The sequence below is a fragment of the Equus quagga genome, chromosome 13 (assembly GCF_021613505.1).
Source record: "Equus quagga isolate Etosha38 chromosome 13, UCLA_HA_Equagga_1.0, whole genome shotgun sequence".
Classification (NCBI taxonomy): Eukaryota; Metazoa; Chordata; class Mammalia; order Perissodactyla; family Equidae; genus Equus; species Equus quagga.
The window spans coordinates 85,482,979-85,504,419 of NC_060279.1; the positions used below are offsets into that span (position 1 = coordinate 85,482,979).

The 21,441-nt window shown below is 53.5% G+C and overlaps 3 protein-coding genes across 4 annotated transcripts; 2 read left to right on the plus strand and 1 right to left on the minus strand.

Annotated features, from left to right (window-relative positions):
- Nucleotides 1-93: 93 nt before the first annotated feature.
- TFPT (TCF3 fusion partner) lies at nucleotides 94-9,308 on the plus strand. Its single transcript, XM_046682435.1, has 6 exons — nucleotides 94-492; nucleotides 749-1,007; nucleotides 4,178-4,248; nucleotides 8,408-8,477; nucleotides 8,558-8,776; nucleotides 9,161-9,308. Exons 1-6 carry the CDS (start codon nucleotides 470-472, stop codon nucleotides 9,278-9,280), a joined length of 762 nt encoding a protein of 253 aa, XP_046538391.1. The 5' UTR covers nucleotides 94-469; the 3' UTR covers nucleotides 9,281-9,308.
- A 58-nt stretch (nucleotides 9,309-9,366) lies between these two features.
- NDUFA3 (NADH:ubiquinone oxidoreductase subunit A3) lies at nucleotides 9,367-16,094 on the minus strand. 2 transcript variants are annotated; one of them, XM_046682436.1, is made up of 6 exons: nucleotides 15,966-16,071; nucleotides 12,926-13,017; nucleotides 12,299-12,548; nucleotides 12,022-12,096; nucleotides 10,224-10,301; nucleotides 9,367-9,522 (listed from the first exon to the last, which is right to left on the minus strand). In XM_046682436.1, the coding sequence occupies exons 1-6, from the start codon at nucleotides 16,009-16,011 to the stop codon at nucleotides 9,431-9,433; spliced, it is 633 nt and encodes a 210-aa protein (XP_046538392.1). In that variant the 5' UTR covers nucleotides 16,012-16,071; the 3' UTR covers nucleotides 9,367-9,430. The 2 variants fall into 2 exon arrangements, with proteins under 2 accessions (XP_046538392.1, XP_046538393.1); XM_046682437.1 differs by lacking the exon at nucleotides 12,926-13,017 and having other exon boundaries at nucleotides 12,318-12,548; nucleotides 15,966-16,094.
- Nucleotides 13,025-18,352, plus strand: OSCAR (osteoclast associated Ig-like receptor). Its single transcript, XM_046682433.1, has 6 exons — nucleotides 13,025-13,306; nucleotides 13,841-13,873; nucleotides 14,378-14,473; nucleotides 15,867-16,166; nucleotides 17,021-17,302; nucleotides 17,750-18,352. Exons 1-6 carry the CDS (start codon nucleotides 13,270-13,272, stop codon nucleotides 17,878-17,880), a joined length of 879 nt encoding a protein of 292 aa, XP_046538389.1. The 5' UTR covers nucleotides 13,025-13,269; the 3' UTR covers nucleotides 17,881-18,352.
- The last annotated feature ends 3,089 nt before the right edge of the window (nucleotides 18,353-21,441 follow it).

Here is a 21,441-nt window from a genome sequence, read left to right on the forward strand (position 1 = left end):
ACGCAGGCAAAGCCGCACTCTGATTGGTCCTCGCCCCGCGACGTTCCTGGCAGCGTTTGGAACAACAACTTTATTAGCACATGCCGCTAGGCGGAGAAGGGGTGAGCCGCCGAAGGGAGAAGGGGCTTACTCGGCTCACGGTCTTCCGAGGACTGAGCCTGCCAAGTGGCGAATCGCCGTAGTCGGACGACAGGGTGTTGAGACAAGAATAAAGACGGGGAAAACTCGGACGACGGGTGAAGGCGTTCGACGAGAAAGCAAGGCCTTTAAGCCGGGACTCGGGGTGGAGGGAGAGGGGGAGGGGAGCGGGCTGGAAATTGGGAACTACAACTCCCAGAAGGCCGAGCGGCTAAGTCCCTTATCTCTTGGCCGTGAAGACTGATGGGACAAGTAGTTTTGCTAACGACTTAACCTAGAGCTTTTCGAAGTTGTAAGTTCTGAAGTCTGGGGCGCCCGGAGCGGAAGAGCGATGGAACTGGAGCAGAGAGAGGGGTGAGTGGCTTTGGGGAAAACTACAAATCCCGAAAGACATTGCGGCTGCAGAGTGTGCAGGCATCCGCGCTTTTACCCTGAGGGCTGATGGGGATTGTAGTTCATGCAACTGCTTTGGCTTAGAACTGTTTTTAGGGACTGGGGTCTGTACTCGAGCAGCCTAGGGGAGGGGGCTGGGGGCCTGGACTCCTGGGTCTGAGGGAGGAGGAGCTGGGGGCCAGGGGTTCAGGGTCCCTGAGCCCCCCTGACCCTACAGGACCATGGCAGCCGTGGGTTTTGAAGAATTCTCAGCGCCGCCAGGCTCGGAGTTGGCGCTGCCTCCGCTGTTCGGTGGCCACATCCTGGAGAGCGAGCTTGAGACAGAAGTGGAGTTTGTGTCCGGCGGTCTTGGCGGCTCGGGGCTCCGGGAGCGGGACGAAGAGGAGGAGGCAGCCCGGGGCCGGCGGCGCCGCCAGCGGGAACTAAATCGCAGGAAGTATCAGGCGCTGGGCCGGCGCTGCCGGGAGATCGAGCAGGTAGGTGAGTGCGGATTGCCCCGCTTTAGGGTCCCCTGGCCTAAATGACCACCCCTTCCCAGCCTCCGCCCGTCCACCTGCCCAGCCTTCCCTGACTAGGTGAAGGGATCTTTCGTTCATTTCGCACCTGTTATGTGTCAGGCACGGTGCGGGGCACGGGGAGTCTCCTCTAGGAGCTTCCCAGCCCAGGTCGGCTGGCTGATGTCTCACAGGTGCCCCTCATGCTCCCCACTGATCGGGCTCTTCAGGTCTCCCATAGCCCTGACGTCAGGCGCTCCTCCCGTCTTGTCCCTTCTGCCTGTCACATCTGCCTGGATCTTGCTCATCCCCAGGGCCTGTGCCCCAGACTCAGCCTCTCTCTGCTGAATCACTGCTTTAGGCTCCTTGATGAGAATGAGGATGGAGCCATAGGCAGGGCCCAGATCCTGAAAGGCCGCGAACACCAGGGCAAGAAGTGTGAATTTTTTTTTTCACAGTGGGAGAGAGCTATTGAAAGGTTTCAAACAGGGGAGGGACCAGGTCAGATCTGGGTATTTGAAAGACTCTCTGAATTTGGTTGTATTAGTTTCCTAGGCCCTCTGTAACCAAGTGCCACAAACTGGGTGGCAGAATAATAGAAATGTGTTGTCTCACAGTCCTGGAGGCTGAAGTCCGAGATCCAGGTGTCACCAGGGTTGGTTCCTCTGAGGCTGTGCAGGAGAATCTGTTCCAGGCCTCTTCTCTAGCTTCTGGTGGTTTGCTGGCAATCTTTGGTGTTCCCTGACTTCTAGATGTCTGCCTTCATCTTCATGTGGCATTTTCCTGTGTGTGTCTGTGTCCTAACCAATTTCTTTCTTTTTTTCTGATGAGGAAGATTGGCCCTGAGCAAACATCTGTTGCCAATCTTCCTCTTTTTGCTTGAGAAAGATTGTCCTTGAGCTACCAACTGTGCCACTCTTCCTCTATATTGTACGTGGGACACCGCCACAGTATGGCTTGACCAGCGGTCTAGGTCCTCACCCAGGATCTGAACCTGTGAACTGGGGGCTGCTGAAGTGGAGAGTGCATACTTAATCACTACACCACTGGGCTGGCCCCTCAATTTCTCCTTTGTATAAGGACACCAGTCACATTGGATTAGGATCCCTAATCACCTCATTTAGCTTGTTTACCTCTGTGAAGACCCTATTTCCAGATAAGGTCACATTCTGAGGCCCTGGGGGTTAGGACTCCAACACGCCTGTTTTGGGGGACACCATTCAACCCATAACAGTGGTGTCGGGAAGGGGGAGGCTAGGCTGGTCTAGTGGTCCAGGCGGGAGAAGATGAGGCCTGAGCTGGGGTAGGAGTCAAGGACATGAAGAGGAGGGGGCGAGGCAGAGAAGTGATAAAGAAGCAATGTTTGAGCCGAGTTTTAGGATAAGCGGGAGCGGGTCAGACTGACTGGAGGCAGAGGCGCACGCGGGACTCTGGGCAGCAGGAGCCTCACTCAGGCCTGGAGGGGTGTTTGGTTGGATGGGCGATGCTGGAGAGGGCCAGAGGGGAGATGGCCTTGAATGCCAGGCTGAGGGCAGTGGGAGCAGTGGAGCGCTCGGAGCAGGGTCAGCTCCGGGTCTAAATTATATTCCCCTGAAGCTGCACCAAGCCGCACCTCTGCATACCCTGTGGCCCGCAGTGCCAGCCCTCCATATGTAGCCAGCAGAAACAGTGACAGTTACCAGGGTGTTCGTAGCAGTGCTATTTGTAACCTAGTTTTCCATACGTGTGTATGTGTACATATAAAGTAGACACTGCAGAGGTAACTCAGAGCTATTGTACATAAACCAGATACAGTGTCTCTCTTCCCATATAGCTTTTGCCTCGGCTGCATCCTTCAGCTCTCCCCACCTCCCTTCCTCCCTCCAGGACCACTCCTCTCTGTCCTCTTCTCCTCTGGTGTTTTCAAGACTCCTCACGTGAATCCCCCCATCCACCGTTAGCAATAATATTTCATCCCGGGCATTCTGTGTTCGCAGGGTCTTTCAGTGCAAGGGAGGTGCCGTCACAGCCGCCGTGTGCCAGGCCTGCCCTCGGGCTTTTGCGCAAAGGATGTCTCAGAATTTTCATCCCTGCTCCCCCCACCCGCTGAGCAGCGGTATTCCGAACCCTGTTTAACAGATGGATTTGGGGCCCAAAGGGACTCGATCGTCCGCTCGAAGGAGCTGGCATTTGAGTGCCCTTAGCCCACCCCCTAGGAATAGGTTCTGTTATTATTCCCATTTTACAGATGCAGAAACCTGAGGCTCAGAGAGGTTGAGTAACTTGCCCAAGCTCACACAGCTGAGAAGCAGCAAGCTGGGATTCCAGCCCAGGTCTGTCTGACTCAGGAGCAGTACACACTTTAGCCTCTTCTTGGGCTTAGTCACCTCTCTCCCGCCCCGTGTCTAGGCTGGGGTCCTGAGACGCTGTGCAGTGCCTGTTCCCTTAGCCTGGACTCCTTTCCCCCTGGCTTGTTGCTCATTTGTCTCCACGTCGTCGTTCAGGTCTTGGCCCACACGTCTTCTCTGACAGCCCTAACTGAAGTAGCCACCCCCTGCCCTGCTCCCCAGCACGGGGGCCTGCTTGGCGTCTGCCCACACATTATCACTGTGTGACATTGCTTGTCCAGAGATGTGACAGAGCACCCTCCCCTGCAGGCTCTGCTCATGGCACGGGGATACGGGCACAAATCCCCATCCTTTGGGAGCTTATGTTCTGGTGGGGAGACAGACAGGGAGCAAAACAAGTAAATAGCATGGAAGGCAATGATGAGCGTTGTAAGGAAAGACGAAGCTGAGGAGCGCGGCTGGGTGGGCGGGGTTCTGGCGTGGGCATGGGGAGGGGGGCTGTTGCAGTTCAGGGGGAGGCGAGTGGATGCCCTGCACAGACTTGAGGGAATGAGCAGTGCAGACATGGGGGGCAAGAGCGTGTGGAAACCCCCGGGACAGGAAGGCGCGCAAGGGGTTCGGGCATCGGCTTGGAGGCCAGCGGGTGCAGTGGAGGCGGGAGAGGAGCAGGAAAGGTGGGGAACGGGTGGGGAGGGGGACGTGCAGGAGGCCTCAGAGGCCACGGCTGGTTCCTAGTGCACGGTGGGGGCTGCACTCACCATCTAGGACCGACTGAGCGGGAGCATGAATGGAGCGCTGACCTGCGCCCTCCCACCCCCCGCACAGGTGAACGAGCGGGTCCTGAGCAGGCTCCATCAGGTCCAGCGGATAACGCGCAGACTGCAGCAGGAGCGGAGGTAAGCCCTGCCTCGCCCCCTGACCTTCCCACCACCATCCTGTCTGCCCGCCCTACTGGGCCAGGACAAAGCGAGGCTGGACAGGAGGGCCGGGGCTGAGGTAGACAGGGGCCAGAAGTGGGGTTGGGCCTTGCAGGCAAGAGCTGCACCCGAGCCTGGGGGGCCTAGGTGTGCTCACAGACTCAGTTTCAAGCACTGTTTTGCTGTGTGACTCTGAGCAAGCGACATGCCCTCTCTGAGCCCCAGTTTCCTGTCAACAAGAGCAATGCCAAAGTCACGAGGCTGCTGAGGATGAAGTGGGAGCTCCCAGGGGGTGAGCTGAGCTCAGAGCTTCCCTCTGTGCACCTGTGTCACTGTGACTGGGAGGGGCGTGAGCTCTGGGGCCAGCCCGCCCGGGATCTGATGCTGACCCCGCCACTGGCTGTGTCCCCCTCTTCATCTTGTGAGGAAGGGCTCCACAATGCTCAGCCCCTCATTTGGTCCTCAGCCCTCCGCCTCCCTGGCCCGTGGATATGCCTCTGTGAAGCACTTTCTTGGGGTCCAGGTCCCTCACCTTCCCGGGTTTCCCCTGCCCCCTGGCCGTCGGCCACTTCCCTGCCCCATCCTCTTCCTCCCAAACCCTGTCCCCCAGGGCTTGGCCCTAAGTCCTCTTCTGTCCATCTCTGTGCTGTCCAGCACGGTAGCCACAGGTGGCAACTTTCATTGACATTTAATTAAAATCCACTGTAACTACATGAATAAATTTAATTAAAACTCATTAAAATGAAGTTGAAAATTCAGTTCCTGAGAGGCTCCCACCACGCAAGCGCTCAGTAGCTGCAGGGGGCAATCTACACTGAAGTCAGCTGAAAGGAAGTGAAATTAGGAATCCAGTTCCTCCGGCACACGAGCCACAGGTGCCACTTTTCGTTTAAATTAACTAACATTAAATGAAATTTAAAATTCCAGTTGCTCAGCTGCACTCGCCGCGTGTGAGGTGCTTCGTGGCACAGGAAGTGATGTACACTTAAATTAATTTAAAGGGGATGAAGTTAAGAGCTCAGTTCCTTGTCACTCTTGCCACGTGCCAGGTGCCCAGTGGTAGCAGCAGCTGGCCAGTGGCTTTTGCAGTGGTCAGCGCAGGTACGGGACATGTCTGTCCTCACGGGAAGTTCTGGTCGGTGCTGGGGGGTGTGCCCCGCCTGCAGAGCTCGTAGCGCTGTGGTTTTAAAGGCCACCTGGCGGCCTCGGACCTCCAGATCCTGTCTGCAGCTGTCCTCGGAGCTCTCTGTTCTCTTTTTTGGCTGCCCGCAGGACGGTGACACTGGCTCTCTGACATGTTTCCAGAACTAACCCTGACTTCCCCCAAGCCTGGCCCCTCCCCCAAGGGCTGGGGATCCTGTGCTGCTTCCTCTTGCCTGCATCTCACCCACCGGAGCTCCTGTCAACTCTACCCTTAAAATATACCAGAACCCCACGTCTTGTCACCTCCACTGCCGCCGAGCTGGGCCCAGGATGTGACCTCTCACACGATTCCTGCTGTGATCTGACTCATCTCCCTGCACCTGCTGTGCCCCTCCAAGTCTGTCACAACGGGGTGGGCCTGGCTGAACCCTTTTGGTCCTATTTGTACCATCAGCCAAGATTGTATTTTACAGCAGAACCCAGTCTAGGGAAGGGGAGGGGTGGCCTTTATGGTGACAACTTCAAAAGGCAGAGGAAGTATCCGCACACGCTAAACTCCCTGTGGATTCGTCAGGGAGTCATGCTTTCTTTTTAATTTATTTTTTATTTTTATTTTTTTTTTATGTGAGGAAGATTGGCCCTGAGCTAACATCCATGCCCATCTTCCTCTATTTTATGTGGGATGCTGCCACAGCCTGGCTTGACGAGCTAGGTCTGTGCCCAGGATCCGAACCTGCGAACCCCAAGCCGCCAAAGCAGAGTGTGTGAACTTAACCACTATGCCACCGGGCCAGCCCCAGGAGACGCCTTCTGAGCTCTGTGTCTGGAGCCCAGCTCCGTGGGTCTCAGTGTGTGGGCCCTGGACTTCGAGCCTCAGACCTCTGGGAATTGTCACAATGCAAGTTCCTGGGCCTCTCGCCAGACCGTTAGAAACATGGAGGGTGGTCGAGTGGTCCTTTTAAAATGTAAGACATGCCACCGTGGAAAACAGTATGGCAGCTCCCCCAAATTTTTAAATATAGAATTACCGTGTGACCCAGCAATTCCACTTCTGGGTACATACCGAAAAGAACTGAAAGCAGGGACACGAGCAGATAGTTGTAACCTCATGTTCATAGCAGTGTTATTTGCAAAAGCCAAAAGGTGGCAGCAACCCAGGCAGCCATGGATGGAGGAACGGATAAACAATGTGGTGTATGCATATGCTGGCATATTATCCAGCCTTAGGAAGGAAGGAGGTTCTGACACATGCTACACCATGGCTCAATCTTGAAGCATTATGTGAAGTGAAATAAGCCCGTCACCAAAGGTCCAATACTGTGTGATTCCACTCGCCTGAGGTTCTTAGGGTAGTCAGAGTCATGGAGACGGGAAGCGGAGTGGTGGCTGACTGGGCCGGGGAGTTGTTGTTTATTGGGGACAGAGTTTGCAAGATGAAGAGAATTCTAGAGACAGATGGTGGTGATGGTTGCACAACCACGTGAATGTACTTAATGCCACCGCACTGTACATTTAAAAATGGTTAAAGTGGTAAATTTCATGTTATTTATCACAATTTTAAAAAACACATCATTTTTTTCAAAAGTTAAAATAAAATGTAAGATAGACCAAGTCACTTCTCTGCTCAAAACCCTGCAGGGGTCCCACCTGACTCCGAGTTAACGTCCTTAAACAGCCACCAAGGCCCTGCATCAAACGGCCCATCACACCTGCCTGCTTGCTCTACTTAGAACACAGCAGACACCTTCCCACCTCAGGGCCTTTGCACTTGCTGTTTCTCCTGCCAGAAAGGTTCTTCTGCCACTCCCTTACCTTCTCAGTGAGGCCTCCCCCACCGTCCTTTTGAAGTCCCAATCAGGTATCATCTGCCTCTTTCCGCCTCTCTGACCCATTATGGTTTGTTGATTTGCTGATTGTCTGTCTCCCTGCAAGACTCTGAGTTCCAAGAGCCCAGGGACCTTCGTTCTGTTCCCTGACACATGACCAGCTCCTGGAACACTGCCTGGGACAGGGCGGGGCACGATGCATACTCGAGAAGGAGTAAGACTGTGCGTGTAAAACACTCCGCCCAGGCGCTGGCTCACAGGTAGCATTCAATCAATCAGAGCTTTAAAAAAAAAAAAAGCTTTTAGAAGCAGGGACGGGAAAGAAGAGAAGGCCGCAGGGTGGTCTGCACCTGCCTCTCAGTTTTTACAGGCCGGCCAGTGACACAGTGGTTAAGTTTGTGTGCTCTGCTTCAGCGGCCTGGGGATCGCCAGTTCGGATCCTGGGTGTGGACCTAACACGGCTCGTCAAGCCATGCTGTGGTGGCATCCCACATAGAACTAGAAGGACTTAAAAAAATCGAGAAAGGGGCTGGCCCCGTGGCCGAGTGGTTGAGTTCACGTGCTCCGCTGCAGGCGGCCCAGTGTTTCGTTGGTTCGAATCCTGGGCGCGGACATGGCACTGCTCATCAAACCACGCTGAGGCAGCGTCCCACATGCCACAACTAGAAGGACCCACAACGAAGAATATACAACTATGTACCTGGGGGCTTTGGGGAGAAAAAGGAAAAAAATAAAATCTTTAAAAAAAAAAATCAAGAAAGATTGGCAACAGATATTAGCTCAGGACCAATATTCCTCACCAAAAAAAAAAAAAAAGCATACCTTTTGAAAAAAAAATGACAACTTACGCTTGAATGTTTACTAAGCCGATACCCGTTGAGTACTTGAAAGCGATCATCTAGCTGCAGTGTCACTCCCAGCACTCCACTTAGTCGGAGTCATCATCTCCTGTTGGCCGGGCAGGAAACCGAGGCACAGAGAGGTCACCTTGTCTTGCCTAAAGTCCCATCGGCTGGTCCAGTGCTTGGCACCCAGGTCTCAGACTTGGGAGCTCTGAAGCTTCTGGGTCGAGGGCACCTTGGCTTCACAGTCAGAGCTGGGCTGTCGGGTGCCCCTTTCCCCAGCCGCCAGAACAGACTTATTCCACTGGCGGTTCTCTCCGGGCGCAGGTTTCTCATGAGAGTGCTGGACTCCTACGGCGATGACTACCGGGCCGGCCAGTTCACCATTGTACTGGAGGTGAGCGCGGGGTCTCCGGGGGGCTGGGCAAACCGGGAGCCCAGGACCCAGCCTTCACCTGCCCCCTCAACTCCCGCCAGGACGAGGGCAGCCAGGGCACAGATGCCCCCACCCCGGGCAACGCCGAGAACGAGCCTCCAGAGAAAGAGGGGCTGTCCCCGCCCAGAAGGACGCCCGCACCCCCAGAACCCAGCAGCCCAGCCCCGGGTGAGGGGCCCAGTGGGCGGAAGAGGCGGCGAGCGCCCCGGGATGGACGCCGAGCAGGAGCCGCGCTGACGCCAGAACTGGCCCCGGTGCAGGTGGGAGAGCCCGGGGCGCAGGGACCGGACCGGGCAGGGCAGGACCAGGACCCCTAGGGGCTGGGTTGGTGGGGAGGGGAGAGCTACAGAAAGGACGGGGAGCAGGAGGGGTTGTAGGGGGTCGGGGTTGGGTGGGGAAGGAGAATGAGCTGGAAAAAGTGGGGCAAGGGCTTGGCTGGAGGAGGAAGTTGGAAGCCCTGGAGGAGGTGGTGGGGAGGAAAGATAACGAGAGGGCGGGAGCGGAGGGCCACGAGAAGGTGGGTGACGGGAAGAACCGGACACAGGGGCCCCGGAGGGTTGGCATTTTTCTCGGAGGTGCACAGAGGAAGCCGGAAATGAGGCCCCGGGCCATCTCTACTCACGCCCTCGCCCTTCTCCCCCCAGATCAAGGTCGAGGAAGACTTTGGCTTCGAAGCAGATGAGGCCCTGGATTCCAGTTGGGTTTCTCGGGGCCCAGACAAACTGCTGCCCTACCCCACCCTAGCCAGCCCCCCCTTTGACTGATCCCCCCAATAAACTGAGCCCCACACTCTCCTGGGCTGCTGTCTACTGCTCCCACCTCTAATCACACACACTCTCCGACTCTGGGGTCAGTTTTCACATTTTTATTGGGGGCCACAGGGGAGGGGATCTCCTCCCTGTCAACGGAGGTGCTCACAGTTTCTTCAGCCACTCCAGGCTTGGGCCCTGGGGGTCCTGGGGGTGGCTGGGCACATCGGGCATGTTCCCGTCATCTCGGAGGGGCACTGTGGAGCAAGAGGGTGGGCCACTGAGACCAGCAGATCTCCAGGGGCCCACAGAGAAGGGCTGGCCTGTCGGTTTATAGTCAAAGAGGGAAATGGGACCCCAAGGGAGAGATGGGAGAGAAGAATGAGGGTCAGGGAGTCAGACATGCAGGGAGATAGAGACCCAGAGACATAGGAGACCAGAGAGAGACTGATTCAGAAAGGAGACTCGGAGAGAAAGAGATCCAACTGAGAGAGGACAGAGACCTGGAGAGATGGAGATGCAGAAATCAGTAGAGATGGGAACCCAGAGAGGAACAGAAACCTGGAACAGAAACTCAGAAGTGCAAAAATGGACAGGAAGTGAATTTTATGCCACGTGAATGGTATCCCCCCCCCAAAAAAGAGGGGCGGCCCAGTGGCATAGTGGTTAAGTTCGGTGTGCTCTGCTTTGGTGGCCTGGGGCTCACAGGTTTGGATCCCGGGTGCCCACCTACACCACTCATCAGCCTTGCTGTGGCGGTGACCCACATACAAAGTGGAGGAAGACTGGCACAGATGTTAGCTCAGGGCGAATCTTCCTCAGCCAATAAAAAGAAAAAAAAGGAGAAAGGGCAGAAAAGTCCAGACTGCACTGCAGAAGCTCAGAGACCTGTTGAGGAGACCTGCCCATCATTCTTCCTCCCCCAGCATCCCCCCCCTCCCCCCCGGCTCCCACTCACCTGGGTAGATGTAGGGTGTCGCCTTGTTGATCATGATGGAGTACTTGGTGTAGGGGCTGAGGATGGGCAGAATTATAGCTGTGGAGAGACAGGGGTGAGGCCCAGGGGAAGGCCGTTTTGGAGGGGAGAAGGGGGGAGAGTGGGGAGTGGCTGAACCTTGGCAAAGTGGGGGTCAAATGCATGGAGGAAGGGGAGCAGAGAGGTCCAGCACCTCCAGGAGGCCCCTTTCCTCTGTGGGCACCCTGAGATCCCCATACATCAGAAGGGTTTATAACTCTTTTCTTTTGGAGGAGGGGGTGGGAGTCAAGCTCTCAGGGATAGTGGAACCTAGAGGGCACAGAGGAGGGAAGGGGTGGGCGTGCTCATGGAATGAGTGCATTTGAGTGTAGACGTGGTCATGGAGCATGGCGGGTGGGGGGGGGGGGGGTTGGGAATGTTCCAGAGGAATCATGAACTATTAGAACCTGAGGGAGGGAGGGGCTGTACAAGGAAGGTCGCTGAGAAATTACAGTCCCTCAAGGGTGGGAGCCAGGAGTCCTGGGCGTGAGGGGTGGGGTAGGGCATATAAAGGAATGTTCCAGGTCAGTGCTGCCTGACAGAAATGTAATTTTACATTTTTAAGAGCCACGTTAAAAGTAAAGTTAAAACATACAGAATTAGTTTTTAAAATATATTTAAGCTGGTATACTCAAAACATCATTTCAACATAGAATCAACATGGAAAAAATTGAGATATTTTATATGCTTTTTGTCATAGTCTCTGAAATCGGCTGTACTTCACATGAGCATAAAATACCATCTCAATTCATACTAGCCCTATTTCCAGCGGCCACGTGTGGCCCGTGGCTGCCCAATGGGACAACTGTGTTCTGAAACCTTAACCCAGTGTGTGGTGTGCCCACCAACAGTATCAACAAGACCTGGGAACTCGTTAGAAATGCAGAATCCCAGGCCCCACCCCAGACCTGTTAGATCAGAGCCTGCATTTTTAACAAGACACTTCCCACCCACAAGTGAGCCCCATGCTCCAGTAGCCCTGTCCCAGAGCAGAGCTTCTCAATCAGGGCAGCACCTTAGAATCAGGGATTTTCACATGAGGCCGATTCCCCAACCCCGCCTAGCTCCATTCAGAATCTGTTGCACGGGGGCCTGCCGGTGGCACAGCGGTTAAGTGTGCACATTTAAGTTTGCACGTTCCGCTTTGGCAGCCCGGGGTTCACTGGTTCAGATCCCGGGTGCAGACACGGCACCCCTTGTCAAGCCATGCTGTGGTAGGCATCCCACATATAAAGCAGAAGAAGATGGGCACCGATGTTAGCTCAGGGCCAGTCTTCCTCAGCAAAAAGAGGAGGATTGGTAGCAGATGTTAGGTCAGGGCTAATCTTCCTCAAAAAAAAAAAAAAAAGAAAAGAAAAGAAACTGTTGGGGGGTGATGGTGAAAGGGGGGAGGCTTCCTACATTATTTTTCTCTTTTCTTTTTGGCGCTCAGGTGTTCTGAATGCACAGCCAAGGTTGAGAACCTCTCCTTTGGAAGGATTAGGGGCCTCTTCGGTCGGTGTGTCGGGGTGGGGGTGGTGAAGGGGCCATCGTATTAGGGAAGGGGGTAAGCCAGGGGGCGTCGTGGCGTGTGGCACGCTGGTGGCGATACAGAACGCTGAGGGCGGTGATGGGGTCTCGGGGGACAGGATGGACACTGGCGGGGTGATGGAGGCGGGGTGTAAGGCGAGGGGACCTAGGCGGGGAGGGGAGGGGAGGCCGGGACGCCGGTTGGGGGTGATGTACGTTGCCGCTCACGCACCGAGGCCCGCGATGGTGAAGGAGGCGACTAGCACCGGCTCCTTGGCCCAGGCATTCTTGAGGAAGGCGGCGAGTCCTAGATGGGTGGGCGTGGAGTGTCACCCCTGCAGGGGATGCCCCCAGTGACCTCTAACCCCCTCGCGCCACCCCCGCCCTGGAAGAGCCCTCTGGTGACCTCCGCGACCCCCTCTGGCCTGGACCCCACTGCCTCCACGAGGGCTCCGCCGCACCCTACACCTGGCCGCCTGGGCTCCCGGAACTACCCGCGCCCCGCGCACCTGCGGCGCCCGCACTTACTCGCAGCCATCTTGGTCTTGGAGGCAGCGAGGTCGCAGAGCCCTCTGGGAATCGTAGTCCGGGCACGGGAGGCGCCGCTGACTGAGTCTGCGCGTGCGCACTGGCGCAAAACACCGGTCCAAGGCGGTGGCGAGAGCGTGGAGCATTCTGGGAGTTGTGGTCCCTGCGCGCGAGGCTTCGCTGAGTGAGCCACGCGTGTGCCCGTCGCAGAACAGAAGTCCGGGGCAGCCGCTGGAACGGAGGCGGCGCCCCAGCTTTAAGTGAAAGCATGTCTTGGCATACCTGCCACTGCGCTCTCTTCACTCTCAACCTAAAAGTCGCTCCCCAGGAGTGACTTCCAGTCCTCCTGCTGCGACCCAGCTCAGGCAGAGTGCAGTAGTCCTCATTTTATAGTTTACTTATCAAAGCCCATTACAGGTGGAGAAACAGAGGCTGGGAGAGGACGAATGGACTGACCTATCTCTTGAGGTCTCAGCTCAATATCAGTTCGTCCTGGAAGTCCTGCCTCTCATCCCAGGCGGGTTAGGGATCTTCTGTGGACTCTCACAGTGTCCTATGGGACCTCCATTATAGTGCACATCACTTCTTTTCTTTTCTTTTTAACTGACCTGGTCTGGATCCGTCTTTCCATCAGACTGAGCCGCTTGAGTGCCCGAATGTGGTCTGACTCCTCTCTCTCCCCAGAATCGGGCCGCAGGGTCTGGCATATAATAGGTGCTAGTTTTTTTCTTTTAAGCTTAATTAATGAACACAAGGTTATGACTGCTCCAATCCCAACTTCTTCCACCACAGCATGGGGCTGTGATACAGTCACCCAGGGGCCCCCACCTCGCTCCGCCCTTCCCTAAACAGGACCTGGTTCTGGCTTTCTGAAGTTGCCTCATTTCCTGGGAGGTGAGAGAGCAGGCCAAGCCCTGGTTCCTGCTTCCACTCCGGCCAAGACCTGCCCACGATGGCACTGGTGCTGCTCCTCCAGCTGCTGAGCCTCTGTGAGCCACCCCACCCCCTTCTAAAGTCAGAAGACAGAGGGTCCCCAAATACCTGGGTTCCTGGAAGAGGACGGAGTTGGGGGCAGGATTCTCGGGATCTAGAGGAAGAAGGGGCTGGAGACCTGAGCATCTGGGGACGAGGGAGTATAGAGTCCCAGATTCTGATGTGGGAGGGGGATGGAAGCCACGACACCTGGATCCCTGGGAAAGGAGGGAGCTGGGAGCTCAGACTCCTGAATCCCAGGGAGGAGAAACTGTGGGCCAAGATTATTGTCTCCCGGAGAAGGTGGGGTCCAAGGGCCTGAACTCTTGGGTGTCGAGGCAAGAGGGGGCTGGCTCCAGCCTTCTGGCTTCTTAAGTAGGTAGGGACTGGAGGTCTGGATTTATGGCTACCGAGACAGGAGAAATATGGGTAACATTCCTGTTTCTCAGAGGAAAGAGGGCCTGGGGACTCAGATTCCTGGGTTCCCAATGAGGTGGGGCTGGGAGAAGCCTAGGGCTTGGAAAAGACCTAGCCCCCTCAACCTTCTACAGGGCGTCTGTGTCACACGTATACCACTCCGACCGGTGAGTAACAGACCCATCCACTCCTCTGCATGTTGCTGACACCCCATTCCCAACTGCTCAGATTTCATTTTGGTGCCCAACCTCACCCCAGGGTTCCTTATTTCCCTTCCTCCCACGCCTTCTTGCCTAGTCTCCTTCCCTCCCTCCCTCCATTATTTCTTTCCTTCCTTCCTCCCTCATTCCCCTTAGTGACCACTATGGGTGAGTAGTGAAGGCCATGAACTTTGGAGCTAAAAAGACCTAAGCTGGAACCCCAGTTTCACCATCTTACTCATTTACGACCTTGAACAAACCACTGCTTGCTAAGACTCAGTTTCTTTGTGAAATGGGTTGTTGTGAAGATTTAATAAAATCACCTGTGTAAAAACCCTTGGCTCAGGGCTTGGCATAGTGCGGGGCTCAGTAAATAGGGTCTCTGGTAAAGCGAATTATTCCCGCTTTTGTAACCCCATTTCCGCAAAAGTAGGGTCCTTTACCCTGAGATAGCCCTGTGTTTCTTTCCAGGCTTTTGGACAGATAAGACCTCTTCTTTCTCTCAGTCTCCCCCTGCTACACTACAACCTCAGATAAGAACCAGCTGGAGAACCGTTACTACCTTAGGTATCAATTTATTTTTAAATGATAAAGCTAATATATATTCATGGTTTTAAAAATTCAATCATTCTCAAGGGACATATAACAGCCTCTCTCTTCCCCTTCCTCATCTTCCTTAAATAATCTCTGGATCCTTACAGAAAGTTTCCATGCATTCAAACAGATGCATGTATTTATATACTTCTTTGTTTTCTTGCCAAGGCAAAATTGATATTTCGTGACTCATACAGTTCCGCATCTAACATTTTTCACTTTACAATCTCTCTTGGAGATAGTTCCACGTTATTATTGCCAGCTGTACCTTTATTTTCTCTTTTTAAATGCTGTCTAGCATTTGGCTGGATTCTAGTTTATTTGGCCTTCTTGCCGTATGTTTGGGTTGTTCCCAGTCTTGCCCCTCACGATCAATGCTTCTGTATGAGCTTTTTGTGCCCATGCATATGTATTTGTCTAGGGTAGAGCAGTTGGAATTATGTGGTCATTGGTCACGTCCTTTGTGTATCTTGATAGAAACTGACAAATTGCATTCTCAAAAGGTGCACTCAAGTGCACCTGGGTGCCTGTTTCACTACACATTCACCCAAACGGAATGTTAACTATTGTTTTAATTTTTGACAACCTGTTTTAATTCTGAGCAACTTTCACCCTGCGGCGCATACCCCCCGCCCAAATGTGTTCTGTTCAATTGGACTTCCTCTTCTGTGAACTGTCTTCTCATATGTTTTGCCGAACTTTCAATTGGGTTGGCTCTGGATTTCTTTCTATACTCTTAATCTATGTGGCTTATGACTAAGTTAGTCCTGCCAGTGCTGTCAGTTGTCTTCTAGCTTCATTTATTTGTTTTTTCTAATACACAACTTTAAAATGTTGAAGTGGTGAATTAACCTTGTCTCTTCTGAATTTTTCATTTTATATTTTAAGACAGGCTTCCTTACCCACAAAACAAATATATTTTCTTCTAATACTTTTATAGTTTAAAAAAAAAAACACATGTAGGTGTTTAATTAATCTGGAATTTGTTTGGGGGAATGGTGTGAGGTAGGGATCCAACTTTTTTTTCCCCCCCTAATAGACAGCAAGTTTTGGCAACTACTGAAATATGTTGACTATGTTACAGATATTCTGGAGAGCAATTTAAAATCGCAGATTTCATGAACCCATCCCCTTGACAAACCCCTGTGTTTGTAAGCTCAGGAGTTGATGCTCTGGTCCTTTGACTGACAGCTCATTTTGACAAGCCTCAATTGGGGTTCAGCACCTCCCCTATTTTACAAACAGGCCACTGAGGCTGAGAAAGGGGCAGTCATTGCCCCAGGTGCTTCTCCTCCTATCTCAACTTCCCTTTCATCTCCTTGGGCTCTCAGGAAGCCCGAGGACCCAGACAGCCTCATTTATTCAGTCCCCCCAGCCTTATACCCCAAGCCGCAGCTGGGGGCTCAGCCGGCCGCAGTTGTGACCCCTGGGGTCAACGTGACCTTGAGGTGCAGGGCGCCCCTACCTGCCTGGAGGTTTGAACTCTTCAAATCTGGAGAGATTGAGTCCATCCTGCAACGGGATGTGTTCCTGGAGCTGGCGGAGTTCTTCCTGGAGGAGGTGACCACGGAACAGGGAGGCAGTTACCGCTGCTGCTACAAGAAGCCAGGCTGGAGGCCGGGTGTCTGTTCCCAACTCAGTGATGCCCTGGAACTGCTGGTGACAGGTGAGGTGCTGTGGGTGGGAGAGAAGGGACACAGAAGCGGTATGAGGGAGGAAGGAGGAGAGAGAGAGAGAGACATACAGAGACAGGCTTGTACAACGACACATAGAAAAAAGAGCTACATGGAGAGAGAAAGAGAGAACCCAAGAGAAACCGGAGTGATTCTCAACCAGGGGCAACTGTGCCCCCCAGCTGATCTGTGGCAATATCTGGAGACAATTTTTGGTTGTTATGACTGGAGGAGGGTGTGCTACCGGCATCCCGTAGGTAGAGACCAGAGATGCTGCAAAACATCTTATAACGTACAGGACAGCTCCTCTTCCCCTATATAACAAAGAATTATCCAGATTTATCCAAAATTTCACTAGTGCCGAGGTGGAGAGACCCTGGGAGAGACATAGAAACACAAGGAGAAAAATCAGAAGGAGACACACCACCTGAGCCCCAAAGGGAGTGAAACATGCACCGATGGGGACATAAAAACATAGAATTTTAGCGAGACACAGGCACAGAGGGAAAAGGGACTTACAAGGAGGGAGAGACAGAGATGCAGAGAAAGACACGCTTGGGGACGAAGACACAGGAGGCCACAGGGGCACAGAGACCCTCAGGGAGACAGAGAAGCTGAGGCAGACACACAGAGAAGGCGAGAGACATGGAGACACTGGCCGAGACGAAAGGAGAGAGGGAGGTAAAGGCTGAGAGAGTAGGAGAGGGGGGAGACGGACGCAGGAAAACAGGGAAGGGGGGGCGGGGAACAGAGAGAGGGAAAGTAGGGGGAAGGTGGGAGAGAGAGGAAGTCGACCAGCTGACGCTGGGCGGCGCCAGCCCTCGGTCCCCGCCTTCCCCCCTTGCAGACGAGCTACCAGCCCCGTCGCTGGTGGCGCTGCCCGGGCCGGTGGTGGCGCCCGGCGCCAACGTGAGCCTGCGCTGCGCCGGCGGCTGGCGGGGCATGAGCTTCGCGCTGTACCGCGAGGGCGAGGCGGCGCCGGTGCAGTACCGCGACTCGCCGCAGCTCTGGGCCGACTTCCCGCTGCTCGGCGCCAGCGCCGCCGGCACCTACAGCTGCTACTACCACACGCCCTCCTCCCCCTACGTGCTGTCGCGGCGCAGCGAGCCGCTGGTCATCAGCTTGGAGGGTGAGGGGCCCGCGACCCGGCCCCCAGCCCCTCCTCCCCCAGACCTCGGAGCCCAGACACCCAGCCTCTCCTCCCTCAGACCTGGGATCCGGGCCCCCCCATCCCCTCCTCCCCTGGACCTGGGAGTCTGGGCCCCCAGTCCCTCTTCCCCCAGACCTCGGAGTCCAGGCCCTCAGCCCCTCCTCCCTCAGACCCAGGGGTCCGGGCCCCCAGCCCCCTCCTCCCTCAGATCAGGGAGTCCGGGCCCACAGTCCCTCTTCCCCCAGACCTCGGAGGCCAGGCCTCCTACCCCCTCCTCCCTCAGACCCAAGAGTCGCGGTCCCTCCCTCGTCGATACCCCTCAGCTTTGTGTCCCCAAGTCCACCCTAGAGGTGTCAGAGACCAGGAGGGTGGGGCCGAGGCCGCGGGTTCGAGCGCTGACGCCTCTCTTCCTTGCTGGCCCCTCAGGCTCCGGCTCCTTGGACTACACCCGGGGCAACCTCATCCGCCTGGGACTGGCTGGCCTGGTCCTCATCTCCCTGGGCACACTGGTCGTTTTCCACTGGCGCAGCCAGAGTCCTGCCCTTGGTAACGTTTGACCCTGAGGCCCAGAGAACTGGATATAGACGCCTGCAGCGTGAGAAGACTTCCCAGAGAGGGCAGAGAAGCAGCAGGGAGCCCTTGGGTTGGACTAGCCCTTCCAGGAGCCCCACAGCTCTCCCAACTGAGCCCAGCTTCCTGAGTACCAATAACTTTTGTACCGTGCCCTCTATCTTCCTTCTGGATCATTTCTCCAAGACTCCCTGGATCAGTGGAATGAGCTATCAGTGGTTAAGGCTTCCTATCCAGAAGACCTGGGTTCGAATCCCAGTGCTGCTGCTCACTCACTGTGGGATGTTATGAAAGCGACCCTTCCAAACCTCAATTACCTTGACTGTAAAATGGGCGCACTGATAATACCCACTTTCTAGGATTGTTGTAGGACTGAGTGCACAATACACGTGAAGCGTTTTAAACAGTGACTGACCCATATGTAGCAAATGCTCAATAAATGTTAGCTATTGTATAACAGCGATTTCTACCAGACTTGCAGAACTGGAATGGAGTTCTAGTCCTTTTTTCCACGGCGCATGCTCCAGCTCATCTTTTAAGCAACTCACCGTCATTCCCTGCATGACATCATCTTGGTCTCTCAACAAACCTCTCCTAAACTCCTCCTCAGACCTTCCCCAAAGGTGGACCAAGATCGGACCAAGATCAGACCAAGCAGAACTTCTTCCCTAGTTACAGTGTCATTTGCATGCCTTTCGGGCTATTTTCTTTGATCAGTCATTATCCTTAAGCATGGGTCTGTTGCCAAGGCAACAGCAAGTGGCATGTGTGCAATAGAGTTGTGACCTGGACTCGAATAAACTCCACTTGGTCTGCTTCCCACTGTGCTCTTGGCTGCCCTCCCAGTTGTGGTAAAGACATTGCAAACCAATTCCACTTTGCAGTTTGCTCTCCTTATCCTGCCTCTCTTCCTCCCAAAGGCCTAGCTACTTGCACAGTTTCTCCTGAATTTGTTAATTTAACTTCTCTTTTTATGTAGCTAACCTTGACATCTTATCCTCATACACACATTTTCCATCCCTATGCACTTCTTACCACTCAACACTCATGTGTTCCTTTCTTGATGTATGCCTAATTTTGGTGGAGCACGCATCTTTTATTTTTATTAAATTTTCCAACTTCCCCTCTCCTTTTCCCCACCTTATGGAGAAGAGGATATCTCCCATTTTTTGGACAGCCCCAGCTCCAACACCCACTGGGTGGGTAGCCTTGAGAAATCTATAGACCCGCCAGAGTTTTCATCTGTGAAAGCGGAAACTAAAAATATTTACCACGTCAGTTCTAGAGAGAATCAAACGAGATAACTTGTCCCCAACACGTGGAGAGAGATTACAAAATCTTAGAACAGCAGCTTTAACTGCCCCCTGCTCCCCACTCCGGTCCCAGGAGATGACACAGTGTAACAAGCAAAGTTTACATCGAGAGTGAATAATAGTCATAATACCAATTTCACTTCTACCATCATTCATGTCTCTATGCCATCATTTTTCCAGGCCATCCAAAGATGTTATTCCTAATTGTCACCAACAGCCCTCCAGGACGAATACAGTGTTTAACCTGGGACTTCAGAGTCTGTGGTTGGACTGATGGGTTTTTTTTCCTATGGCTGCCTCTTCAACATAACAATGACAACAACAGTCTCTTCCAGTTTGCTGAGTCAAGACCTCTGGGTTTTACGGGCTCTAGTCTCCTCCTTCACTTTCACTTTTAAATTAGGAAGAGAAAGGGGGATGTTATTACGGTTAACAATTAGCAAATCAATTTATACTCTTCTGCGCCAGTGGTTCCTTGTATTTGTCACCCATCAGTGCTCAGAGTTTGCAAGATGTTCATAATGAGACTGTGACACATCTGTTTCAACTGATCTCTCTTTTCTACTCCCTCTTGCCTGGTTAGCTCTGCTCATCCTTCGGATCTCGGGTTAGATGCTGTTTCCTCTGCAAACTCTCGCCTGACCACTCTGTGCCTCCATAGTGCCTTATCATACCCCAATTGAGTACTGACCCTACTGTATTCTGACTCTCTCTCCCCCAGAATAGCCCACAAGTTCTTCCCAAGGGACCAGGTTATTTTATCTTGAAATCCCCAGGGCCTGGCATATAGGTCTCAGGAAACATGCACAGTCTCACTGGATGAGCTCTCCACGCCAAAGGTGACATAAGCAGGCTTTGTACTTTCTCCCTTCTGTGGTGGGCAGAATAATGGTTCCCCCAAACATGTGGTGTCCCGATTCCTGGAAGCTGTGGAGATGTTACACGTGGCAAAAGGAACTTCGCAGATGTGATTAAGAATCATGATATGGGGAGAGGATCCTGGGTCATTTGGGTGGGTTCAATGTAATCACAATGTGTGTTCAATGTAAGCACAAGGGTCCTTATGAGAGGAAGGCAGGCAGGTCAGAGTCAAAGAAGGTGATGTGAGGAAGGAAGCAGAGGTCAGTGTGATGCAGGGTCACAAGCTGAGAGATGCACATCCCTCTAGAAGCTGGAAAAGGCAGGGAATTGGATTCTCCCCTGGAGGAAGGTTCAGAAGGAACGCAGCATCCCCCCCCAGTTTGGACTTCTGACCTCCAGAACCGAAAGATAAAAATATTATGTTGTTTTAAGCCGCTTAGTTTGTTAAAACAGTAATAGAAAAACAAATACTATTCACTTCAATTGAATCTCCTCTCATCCCACAAACTCGGGCATCTTCACCCTTAGGACTTCCACTTTGGTCCCCGTCCCTGCTTCCCCAAGTTCTCACTCATCCACTTATCGCACATTTACTTAATGGCTACCACGTACAAGGCACGGTGCTAGGGGCTGGGGATACAATGGGGAGTAACAGCCGACATAAGCCCGACTCTCATGAAGCTCACCGAGAAAGACATTAACCCAATTACTGCTCACTGTGTTGATGGGGGAGCACTTTGTAGGGGAGGAAGACATTTCCTCTTCCCAAATGTGGGTTCGTCTGGCCAGAGAACGAATTAAATTCACATGAGACAGAATAGCAAGAGAAAATTAAACAAAGCTTTATGAGGAACCATGGCCGGGGGCCTTTCTTCCCAAAGGAAGAAAGGGCACCGAAGAAGTGGGGTGCACATAGTGGTTATATACCCCCAAACTGGGTGTTTCACATGTGATTGAAATGTCCCTCCCACAATATTCACATGATTGCCCTGTCGGCGCTTGATGGACACAGCAGGTAGTGGCCTGCTATCTAGGTGGGCGTAGCCGGAGGCAAGTCTATTGTCTGGAGCTGGGTGGTCACAGGTGAGCTCAGCAATCAGTTCCTAGCCTAAGGAAAGATGCTTAATCCTTAAAGAAATGCCAAAGTTGGGAGCGGGAGGGAAGTCAGCTACAGAAGGTTACCAGAAACAGGCACAATAAAATGCAGATTTTAAGTCCTTGCCTTTGGTATTGATTAAGAGTTTCTGGAGAGAAGGTCATCTCCTTTCTTCTTCCTGGTACAGAGAGGGAGGCACCTTTACAGATAGAGATTTACCTTACAAATGTAAATGTGTCCTAACAAAGGGCAAGTTCCATTCTTCAGAGCCTCCTTCC